General features: G+C 46.4%; 1 protein-coding gene across 2 annotated transcripts in view; it reads left to right on the top strand.

Moving 5' to 3' along the window:
* Positions 1–3785: 3785 nt before the first annotated feature.
* Positions 3786–11494, top strand: part of PTPRK (protein tyrosine phosphatase receptor type K) — a gene marked incomplete at its 3' end in the record, with an annotated part of 414479 nt that continues 406770 nt past the window's right edge. For both annotated transcript variants that reach the window (XM_081997619.1, XM_081997618.1), the window contains exon 1: positions 3786–6083. In XM_081997619.1, coding sequence (XP_081853745.1) covers positions 5972–6083 — 112 coding nt within the window. In that variant the 5' untranslated portion in view covers positions 3786–5971. The remainder of the gene's footprint in view (positions 6084–11494) is intronic.

Here is an 11494-nt window from a genome sequence, read left to right as displayed (position 1 = left end):
AATTTTTGTTTTATAAGCTTTATTTATTTCACTCCAAGGTCTTGTCAAACAGGTCTTCTTTCAGGTAAGAGTTCAGCAATGTCTGGTATTGAGGATCTAATGGTAATCTCAAGAACACTACTTCCATTAAGGGAGGAAAGACTGAATTCTCAATTTGTTGTACTTCTAAATAATTAATTTTCCTCCAAGGCCCCTTAATAAACTGATCACTGGATGCAGCAAAACTGGACGTAACAGCACCGTGAAAGGTCTTGAGGCTATGGACAACTAACATATCATTACTCTCCCCAGATGAATCACACCATACAGATGAAGTTGTCAAGTTTTTTATTGGTAATGGGACCAGGTTTTGACATTTACAAATGCATTTCTCATGTCTGTTTTGTATGAGATGTCTCCTCTGTGACCTCTGAATCACTTAAATCTTGTTAAAAAACGATATTTAAGTGTTTCCAGGCCTATCACTAGACAATGTTCACAAACTGCGTGCTCTTTAAAGGTTCTCAAGAGGAAATTACCCAGCTCTGCATGTCTTTTTATGTACGAAGTATTGCCATGTTGCTTGTACCAATCACAATATGCTAAGACTGGGTAAAAGCTGGATGAAAAGTGCAATGTGATTTTGGATCACATTGATTTTACTTTCTTTTTTTTTCTTTCATCCATTACCTTTCTACAAACATTCTACTCACTGAATTTTAAATGTGCATGTTTACCCAATTAAGTCACAAATATATGCAGGTCTACCTAATAAGGGAACAGAAGCAATAGCGTGTGATTTATCCTACTGACCACAGCCGGCCATTTAGCCGAAAAAGCCGCTGCTAAAAATGGTCTCTCTAGATGGCCCATCTATATATTATTCTTTTATATTCATTTTCCTATCAGCTTCTAGTTTTCACTGCATCAGATTAACACCCGCAAGACCTCATCCAACTCAACTGTTCTCTATTGTTGGATCTCTTTGTCTGCTGTACTTCTGTGGCAACACATGCCCTAAGGCCATCTGTCCATTTTTCTCCCAATTTCTTATGAAACTTTGAAGAGCACATTGAGTGCCCTTTCGCAGCTGTTCCAAAACCTGAACGAATGCCTTCAACTGAGTTCAAGCTCAGCTTTAGTGTTGTGGACCTTAAGCTCTACATGTTTTCAAACCCCTGCAAGCAGCAGGTACATGTACAATCATCTAAAAAGCATTGGCTAATCAGTGCAGAAATACAATGTATCTCTGCAAGTCCTCAGAAACTTCTTAAGTCATGTTGGTATCTTCCCCAACGGCACAAAATGATGCTTCCTCCTATGTTTCTAATGAGGAATATGAACATGAAGCTGTGACGAATAGCATGGGGACAGAAGATGACTAATAAAAGGCTTCTAGGTAATGTGGAAAGATGTATTAGCTTAAACACATACATACAGAAAATGTGTGGCAAGAACTTGTTTAAAACTCAACAGTTCTGAGGAATTTAATGCATTCATAATCACCGATAGATATACTGTGCTTCACCTACTAGCTGCTTCCCAAAGACCAGCTCTCGATGTCTCTTTCTTTAGCCAAACAGTATCTTACAGAACAAGACTCTATTAAAATACTTTTACAGAAGAGTTTCTTTGATGATTAGACAAACTCAAAGACCAGATTCTTTCTGGGCTGGACCCTGACATAAGGAATGCACGGTACAATGTGATTTTGGAGGGATGGAATTCAGTAAAACAATTTATTTCAGAACAAGGCCATGCCTCACTCCCTGTTGAAGGCTATTCCCATGCTATATTTCAGTTGTCAACTACTTTGTCTGCTCAAGTAAAAAACATGACAGGATTTGGTCAATAATAGGGAATATGCTCTTTTTAAAAAATCCCAGGCTATTTTATCAAAACTGCAGAAATGACAAGCAGACCAAAGTAATATCCCGTCTCTGGGTAAAGAATGGAAAGTTCTGGCCTGGAAGGTGTACATTGCTGAGAACAGTGGTCAAGTGAGAACAGGCGGCTCAGGATGGGAAATGCCACACAGCTCGCTGTAATCACACAAATCTGTCACTACTTCTGATGACAGGGGGGCTGGAGAACGTGAGCAAGAGCTGCAGAGGTTCCCCTGGGGACCGACAGTCACAGGGCGGTTCCCCTGCCGCATGCCACCACCTTCCCACCATGTACCACAGGGTGCTGGGTGAACGTGGGGTGCTCCTATTTGGAAGCTATGATCCCAGTCCACCTGTGCACACATGATACGCAGCAGTGAATCCCCATCCTTTTTAGACCCTCCACCTGCCCCACATTTGCATCCCAAAAGCAGCTGTATGAGGGGAGACAGTTCGAAGGCATCAGTAAGACTCGGCATTGTCTCCTTCTCCAGTCCATGTGTCCATGGTTTGTTATGACAAGAGCACTGGCCGCTGGTTCTCTGTGGAATTAGTATGCTCTAAAAAAGTCTCTGTGAGCACCAGGCAGTAAAATAATACATTTAATTGAAATGTGCGGTACATTTTACTGAAATTTTTTTTTTCAGAAGTCAAAATACAATGAAGACCCTGCTGGGGACATTACTCAATACCGTTCTCGATTTTCTCTAGGATCTCCAGCCTTGAAGGGCCAGATCTTCAAGGCCTTGGATCTTGCTAAGGCTCATGAAATAAGAGAGCAGATTTTCACAAAGGAAGCAAAAGTGGTGAGGGGTGGAAAGTTGGGTAGGAGCAGCAGGATAATGAGAATCCTTGACTAGGTGACCTTTTCATTAGAAAAATTTCATTTAAATCTCTTGAAATCTCCTCACGTTCCAGGAGAATGAAGTTAAAAGTTCCTGGGGAAAAAAAAAAAGAGGGAAGAGAAACATTTTTGCTGGTTATGAATATGTATTTTACTATAACATAACTATATTTCACATACCATGCAAATATCATGGGAAAATACCGTGTTAGATATGAATTTTATCATATAGCATTGGAGCATTGCTAATTTAAGATATTTTACTATTACCAGATGATATATTATGCTAGACATCTGTCAGTCTTTATGAACAAAATTAAATGATAGCCTGTGTTAAAAAATATGTTATGATGGGCTTAGCAACACCCAAAAGTATAATGGGAAAGTTTTAACTGGGAATGCAAAGAGGGTAGAGGCATCCAGCAGAGTTTCAGAACCACATTTTCTTGAATTTGACACTTTATTTAGAGGTTGTAATTATCAGGGTAAAGACAGTACCTTCCTTATGTTCCAAGTACCCCTCGGGCTGGAGGGAAAGGCATTACTGTGGGGTCTCTCCATCTTTCTGCTCTTACATTTGGCTTACATTTAGCATACAAGTCATTAGCTCAGACAATTGTGAAAAGATGTGCAAGAGGTAATATAAATATGCTTTGCTCTTTAGCTGAAAATGCAAAAGACTGTAAAGCATTTAGAGCTCTCAAAATGTAAAAACAGGCACAAAAAAAAAATCCATTTATGTCATCATACCTAAAAATGATCTCAAACCTGATGTGTAAGTTTAAGTATTTGTCAGGATGCCAAGTACAGTAGAAGGACACATAAAGTAAACCACATATAATAGCTGAACACATACATAACTGGAGGAAAAGTGAGGTCACGTGCGCATCTCGCCCGTACCTCTGAAGATCAAACTCTCCCGTCAAGGAAAGAATAGCAATCCAAATCCTTTTTGTTGCTTTTTAATAGGAATGTGAGTAATGGGAAAGGATGAAATCCCAGGAGAGTCCCAGTGGAAGATATGGCTAAAGCACGGGTGACTGTACGTCAGTGGGACCCACCGCCTCAGAGCAGCGACATGGAGCAGCTGCACATCCACCATCACCTAACAAACTCTCTCACACTCCTGATGTGGGTACCTGCAGTACTGGTCACCAGAGACACCTGCGAGGCTGCCATGGAGGTTAAGGGGAAACAGGCATTTGTCCTCCTCTCCCCTTGCCCTCCCAAACCATTCCCGAGTTCTCCGGCTTGAACTTACTCTTACTGCGCTGGCTCTATAGCTCCCAGCATAAAGGATGGCATCGGATACGCATGCACTCCTCCACCCCCATAGCAAGACGAATTGGTATGTCTTTTTCATTAAAAATTTCCATACGACAAGAAACAGCGATGTAGCCTAACGCATCAGAAGGTGGAACGGCACACTACTTTCCTTCACTTTGCTCAGAAGAATTTCCCTTGTTTACCTGGACCCAGTACGTGGCCCATCCTTCCTGAAACACCGGGTGTCGTGAGATCCACCTCACCCAGCTCCCATCCTTCAAACAAATAGCCAGTGTTCACTGGAGCACATCATTTTACAGTACGCATGCAAGCTGGTTTTCAGCCCCTCCACCCAAATGAAGTACAGGGGTTTCCAGGTGTAGAGCTTTTTTAGTGTTGTTTTTTTGTTTTTCTTTTTTGGGGGTGTGAAGTACACGTTAGTTTGTATAACAAAACAAACTGGTGTGTTTCACCTCTTTTTTTTTTTCTTCTGTGAAAACATGAGGGTTTGCGGGGCTTAGAGGCAAAGCTATCAATTGCCACACGTTGGCTGGAAAGGATTTTGAATCACAGCAAACCTTTGATGAACCTGGATAGAATTTCGAGTTTGCAATAAAACCTGTGAGTTTCCAGTGGTTTCAGGTTCTGCTGCAATCATTATACAACATCTCTAATTACAAGCTGCCATGCCGAAAAGAAAAACTAATAAATAATAGGTTAAAAAATCTGGAGGAAATTTTGCTTATTTAAACTGAAATTCCAAGCCCTGGTGCCTTTATCCGTTATTCCAAACGCTTTTTAGGCTCCTAGGCTCTGGAGGCGTATGGACCTCCAGTGCTTTTAGAGACAGAGATCCAGGCCTTTATTACATGACATACCTGCAGTCTGGATCTGGCGACCAGGTCCTGCTTCACCACCCGCAGGGGCCGGAGCCGTAGAGCTGCGTATTGACCCGCCTGAAAGGCCGGTTGTTTATTACACGTGGAAATGACAGCATTAACGGCAATACCGCTTATTGCGATTTCAATTCCGATCAATGAGATCAGAATTAGGAGCCAAGCAAGTGCTGCCAAAAGAGAGGGAAGCAAAGCAAAACAAAACAAAACAAAACAAAAAACCAAACCACAAACCCTGGCTCGAAGATGCAGCCAGGCTGCTTGATGGACGACGGTAACGCGACGCTCGCCACCCGATCGGTTACGCGTTTCTGAAGGCAGGAACCGCCAGCAAACCGCGCCCGGGGCGGATGGACTTTTCGCCTGCAAACAGCGCCCGGGACCCGCCACCCCCGGCCCCGCTCCCTGCCCCGCTCCCTGCCCCGACCTCCCCGCTCCCCTCCCAGCCGGCACCTCTCCCTTCTCCTCCGGAGGCAGCGGGTTACCCCCGGGCGTGGGGGAGTGGGGGGTGGCGAGCGGGGGTCTCACTGAGCCGGGGGTAGCGGCGCCCGGACCGTGCTGTGCTGTGCCGAGCCGAGGAGCCGCGCCGCGCTGAGCCAGGCTGTGCCGTGCCGGAGGGAGCAGGGAAGAGCGCCGAGCTGAGCCGGGCAGCGCCGCGCCGAGCCGAGCCGAGCCGGGCAGCGCCGCGCCGAGTCGAGCCGAGCCGCGCCGACCCGGGCCGGTGCTGCCCCCCGCGCCTGCAGCAGGAGGCGCTGCCGGGCGCCGCGCCGCTCGCGCCAGGCGGCGGGCCGGAGCCGCACGCTCCCCCTGCCAAGTGCCGGGGAGCGGGGGCTGGCCGCGCGCGCTCGGCTCCTCCCTCCCTCCCCGCTCGCCCGGCAGCAAAGTAACTCCGGAGTGAACAGGGGGAGCCGGTGCTGCCGCCGCGCTCGTCGCGCCGTAAACGGCTGCCCCAGCGGGCGGGCCCGGGGCCAGCGGGCGCCCCTCGGCGCGGGGCGGGGGGGGTCTCCCGGCGAGGTGCCGGGGCGGGCGAGGCGAGCTCCGCCCGCCGCCGCGGGCCGGGGCAGCCCCGGCCTCTTTCGGAAACTTCTCCGCAAGTCGGCATGGGCAGGGGGGCCGGCGCCGCCGTCTCGCTGCCGCTGCTGGCGGCGCTCGCCCTGCTGGCCGGCTGCTCGCCCGCCCTGCTCGGGGCGGCCCGGGCCCAGCTCTCCGCAGGTGAGTTGTCGCTTGGCGCCCAGGTGAGGGCGGGCGGGGCCGCGCCGAACCCGGGGTGCCCGCCGAGGCAGGGGAGGGGGTCGCTGGGGGTCGCGGGCGGCACCGCGCCGGGACCCGGCTCCCGCCGCCGAGGAGCGGCGGTGGGGCTGCAGAGGGGCTGCCCCCCCCCCGCCCCCCCGCGCCTCCTCTCTGTGGGGCGCGGTGCGGCCGGGAGGGCGACCCACGCGTGTCCGCAGGCTGCCGGCGCGGGTCTCGGGCGCCTCACAAACTGCCTTCCCTCCCCCCCCGGCCAGCCTCCCCGGCCAGTGGCGGTGCTGGCGGGGCCGGAGCTGCTGCCGCCCCTTCCCGCTCCTTCCCCAGCTCCTCAAACTTTTCCCGGCGTTTCCCCGCCCGGCGCGGGGGGCGCAGTCCCGGGGCGCCCCGGCCCCTTCCCCGCCCGAGCGGGGAGCGGCGCCTAGCTCCCTTCGCCCCGCGGCGTGGGGCGGGGAGGCATGGCCCGGGCTGCCGCCGGCTACCGGCATCCAACACCACACCAACAGGCTCCCCCCCAAAGTGGTGGGCGAGGGAGGGGAGGGAAGGCAGCATACGGGTCCGGCGCCGGTTTTGTTTGAAAGCCGCGAATTTCTCGCCCCTTCCTCCCCCCCCCCCTCGGCGTTTTGCAGAATAAAAGCCCGCAGGGCCGGGCGGTGGGAGCTGCGGCCGGTGCGGCGGTGAGTTGGGCCGGCGGGAGCCTCGGGGCAGAGCCCGCGGCGGGGCCGGGGCGGCGCTCCGGGAGGGCAGGGGGGTAGCAGGGCTCGTGTGCCGGACCCTGCCCCCGCCCCCCCGCCCCCCCAAGCGTCCGTCGCTTGCTTAGGGTGAAGGTGCAGCGTGAACGTGTTCCTCTGCTTGTTCGCCGTGCGAAGCATTACGCGAGGAACGAGCTGAAGTAGACTTCAGGCTCTTGTTTTTATTTATTTATTATTTACTTATTTAAAAACCGTACTTGCAGTTGCACCGGGTGTATCAGTTGGACAAGCATTTGAAGCCTTTCTCATAGGATACTGATTTGAAAACTGCCATTAATAGAAGTATCTGCACTCATGAGACTTGGAAGCACGGTTTTCGTAAGGACTGATGTGTAGTTAGGCTTTTTTTTTTTCCCCCCCTTTACTGGTCCTCCTATAAATTATTTTTTAATTGAGACCTTTGAGATTTGTCATCAATTAAAAAATGTGCTGAAGCAGTAAGAGAAATTGTGCTGGTCTGAACAGATTATGTCCCTCCGATGTGGCTGACTTTGGTGTGTATAATTTAATGTCTGCGGATCAGAATTGCAAGATTACGTAAGCACCTACAAGCTTTTTACCAGGGGAGGGGAAGTGTACCATATATGCAGCTGGTATGTTGCAGGAATAGCTAAAATAAAATACGCCCAAACGTAATATCTTTTCGTTCAAAACGATACTGAAATCAGACCTGTGATTTTTGCTTTGCTGTAACTCGTCAGGCTAATGTCAATGCCAGAAGTAACTCTTACGTAAAGATTTTTATTTTTTTTATGAGTTTGTTCACTGGCTTAAGAAGAGTAGGAAGTTCTGATAACTTACATGGACTCTGGTATTTTGTGCTGAAAACGTGGCATGCAGCCTTTTTTGTAACTGCAAGTCCAGGAAGCCAAGTTGGTACCGTGGGGTGTGTTAGGTAAGCGGAGAAGAATGTTCAAGATCCTTCTGACCAGAGTAGGTGAAGCTTGTCAAGGAGTTGAATAATTGTATCTAGGAAACATGAGATTAATTTTTTTGTGCAGCATGTTAGCAGCTAGAGACTTTAGTTTCTATTGCCAAGCATCAAAAATACTCATGTTTTGTGCCGGTCAGTGGTTCATTAATTGCAGACTTACTCAGACTTTCTGGAAGTTTTGGAGAATTAGATTTGTTAGTAGCTGGTGCTTTCAGTGTACTCGGTTTAAGGTATGGTGCTCCTGCACCAGTGAAACACACTCCATATCCGCATGTAGAGCTATGCCCTAGTGAACACTTACTTATCAGTTAATCTTGGTTTGAAGGCTCTGAATTTAATAACTACCACAAACTTTTGTTTTATTTCTTATTCTAAACCAGTCCCTGGAGTGTGTGTGTGTTTGGTTTTGCGTGCCTGTTGATGAGACATCTTCATCCTGGTGTTAGTGGATGCAGGACACAAAGGCTGGTTGGTGTTGGTATGTCTGTTCCAGCGAGGGCCTCGCTATAGCCTGCAATGAGATGTTTCTGTATTTGGTGCATGCAGGAGCATCTGTTTCCTTCATAGTCTTCTCAGTTTAACAGGAGTACTGTCTTCCAAGCATCTTCCTTTGACTGCCTTCCTCCCTCCTCACCTTAATATAATGACCTGTACTTTTCCACGTTAAACTGAATCGAACTCATTTTCTGCTTCCTTTATATTAGCTTTCTTACTGCCCGAATTGTGAGAATTTAAAACTGTTAATTTTTCTTTGCCGTTAATGAAGCTATTAACACAGTCTGGACCTTTCACAAATCTGTCTCTCTTCGTAATTTGATTTTTATTTCCTTGTTATGATGCTTTGTACTAGTCCTGAGTGTGAACCTCAGCCAGATCCAGAATTCTTCACGAAAATTTTGATACATTTATTAAGGGTCTAATCAAATTACAGAGTTTGAATTTCTTGAAAGTTGGCCTTCTTCGGGAGCATGTATGCGACGGTTGTTACCTGTTCTTCCTCATAACATATTCTGTGAAAGCAAATGAGAAGGCAAGAGGAGGAGCAGCCGCGAGTTAGGAAAAGGAACAAGATACATCTTGTAATTTGTTGCTGTCTTAAAAATTGTGCTTGTATATCATCTCCACCCCCCTTGCACGCTGTTGAAATGCTGTATTATTGTGTCTTTCCCCACAGATCTCAAAAGAAAAAACCCCAAGCAGCTTCTCTCTGCCCCCCCAACCCAGCCATAATCCACAGTGTGATGTTTTCTGGTCTCTGTAGATTGTTTCTTTACACCGCTGCTTTCCATGACCCTTCAACTTGGGTGCGTGCCTGTCAGAATCTAGGCCAAAATGTTTTGGCAGCGTGTTCTCTGTTGAAGTCTAGCTATTCCTTATATAGCACCTGCTTTCATCTGCAACTCCTACAGTTCGATGAAGAACAAGTTCAGCTTGTTTTCACAACTCGATCACTTGAAACTTACATTTTTTGAATATTATTTTTAGCAATTTGCATGTTTTCAAATTTTCAAAAAAAACCTACCCCAAACCAACTATATTTTTTTTTTTTTAAAGAATGCTGCTGGCTTGTCAACTAGCTGATGGAAATATGCATTGCACTGCCTCCGATGGTGTCTGTGCAAGTGTGTGGATTTTTAATACTAAATGAAAGGTTAAAAAGTCTAGAAATGCATTAGCTTACCGGAAGTTATTTAAGTGTGGTATTTCAAGTCCTGTATTAGAGTAGCTATTCCTCAGACTTTCTCATGTGAAGTAGTTATGATGTCACAAATGATCTGGCAAGAGTAAATATTTCTAGATTAATCCCCTCCCCCCCGATAAAATAGTTATAGCCTGTCTTTGGGAGAGAATCTAACTCAGAAATTTGATATTATAAAGTAGAAGATATTATTTGTTTGATAAAGATTTTGTAATTAAATATACTTACAGAGAAATATATGAAAATGGTAATAAGCATATGTAATTTTTTTATTTGTAATCATGTAATAGAAGAAATTAGGGGCTTTTGGAAAATGTTTTAAAATACTTCTAAGTAATTAAACTCAAATTAGCCCTTTGCTGTCAGAACAGCAAAAGTTGCTTCAGTCATATTTTATCCTTGAATGTGCTACAATTTGCATGTGATATACAAGAGACACTTGTGCAGGTAGGCGTGTATGTATAAGAGACTTCTCAGTAGCTTTTTTCCCCACCAAGCTGTTAAAATGTATTGACAAATTATATGGAAGATGAGTGGAATTAAAAGTGCAGTTATTTTCTCGCTTTCACCCCCTCCTTCCCAAATGTTTTACTTTATATATTCAGTTCTTTCCATGGCACTGTTGGTTCAGAGAATACATGCCTATGTGTATTTTCAGATGCAATATTACAATTATAAAATATATATAAATTTTCAAAGTGGAATTTAACTGGTTCAGGTGGGATTGAAAGCACCCAGAACACGATGAACCCAGAAGTCTTGTTTAGTCCCTTTTGTCTGAGAAGTCATGGTGCTGCTTGGTCAGTGTGGTAGCAATGTAAGCAGTGCATCTTAAATCAGGTAGATGTCTTGCTCTTAAGATCTACTTAAGATAATTAAAAATAAAAATTTAAAAAAAAGGAGGGAGGAGGAAGCTAAGAAATCTGCACAGGATCAGTGCAGAGATCCGTCTCACCCAGTAGCCAGTCTCTGATAGTGGGCAGTCAGGAGAGAGTGATTTTTGGCAAGGTGAGTAACTTCCTCTGAGTACTGTCTGTCCACAGAGACAATGTGTTGATATTTAATGTCATAAGCGGGTTCTGGTAACCATGATTGTGCCCAGTAACATCTTCAGCCTGTATTGCTTTTAGCGTTCACCTCACTTTGTGACAAGGAATCTATATATTGTGTGGAAAAAGCTGTGGTCCTTTGTTTTTTGAAATTGCTAGTTGTATTTAATATCTCCTAGCTCTTGTATTAAAAGAAACAGTTAGTAATTGCTCCCAATTTACCTCCTTCATGCCATGTAGGATTTTTCCACCCTCTCTGAACTATTCCTTTTCTCCTTGGAAAAGTCCAGTTGTGGCCACTTGAGTTACCGTTCCATATCTTTTTTTCATCCTTTACCAGCCTTTTCTTTCTCTTCCAGTTCTACATTGTTTGGACTATCCAAGACAGAGCTGCCTGATGGATTTATATAGCGCTTAATAATGATTTCTCTTCCGTTCCCTATCTGTAGTGTGATCATTCCTGGCATTTGCTTTGCTTTTTTGACCATTTGTCCTCCTGGTCGTGAAGTGACACTTTTATAGACCCATGTGTTTCATTACTGAAGGGCTGAGGTCTTGCAGTTAAATGATGTTCCGTGGGGTCGGTGGGGGAGAGTCTTTAACCAGCCCTTTTGGGGGGGGAGAGCTTTGAAGCAAGGCTCCTGAAGGACCTGTGACCTTGTGTTGGATATCTGGGAGAGTTAACCCGTTTAATGCTTACCACTGCGATTTGGCTCCTCTTTCTGAAATGCTCTTGATACAAGTGAGTTAAAAAGAGTTTATCCTCTTATGTGTAGAGGTTGGCAATATCTGGATTAACGTGTAGAGATCTGTAACAGTGCTGTATAGTTGCTTCTTGTTCTGGAGTCTTTATGATGTCTTCGCATGACCTCTTTAGCTGGAAGACCTTTGGGTCATCTTACCTCTTAGGAGTTGGTCACTGCACGTCAGCTTCGCTTTACATT

Source organism: Phaethon aethereus (genome assembly GCF_964289735.1).
Source record: "Phaethon aethereus genome assembly, chromosome: 3".
Classification (NCBI taxonomy): Eukaryota; Metazoa; Chordata; class Aves; order Phaethontiformes; family Phaethontidae; genus Phaethon; species Phaethon aethereus.
Note: the sequence above shows the minus strand (reverse complement) of the source record. Positions and strands in the feature narration are given on the sequence as shown.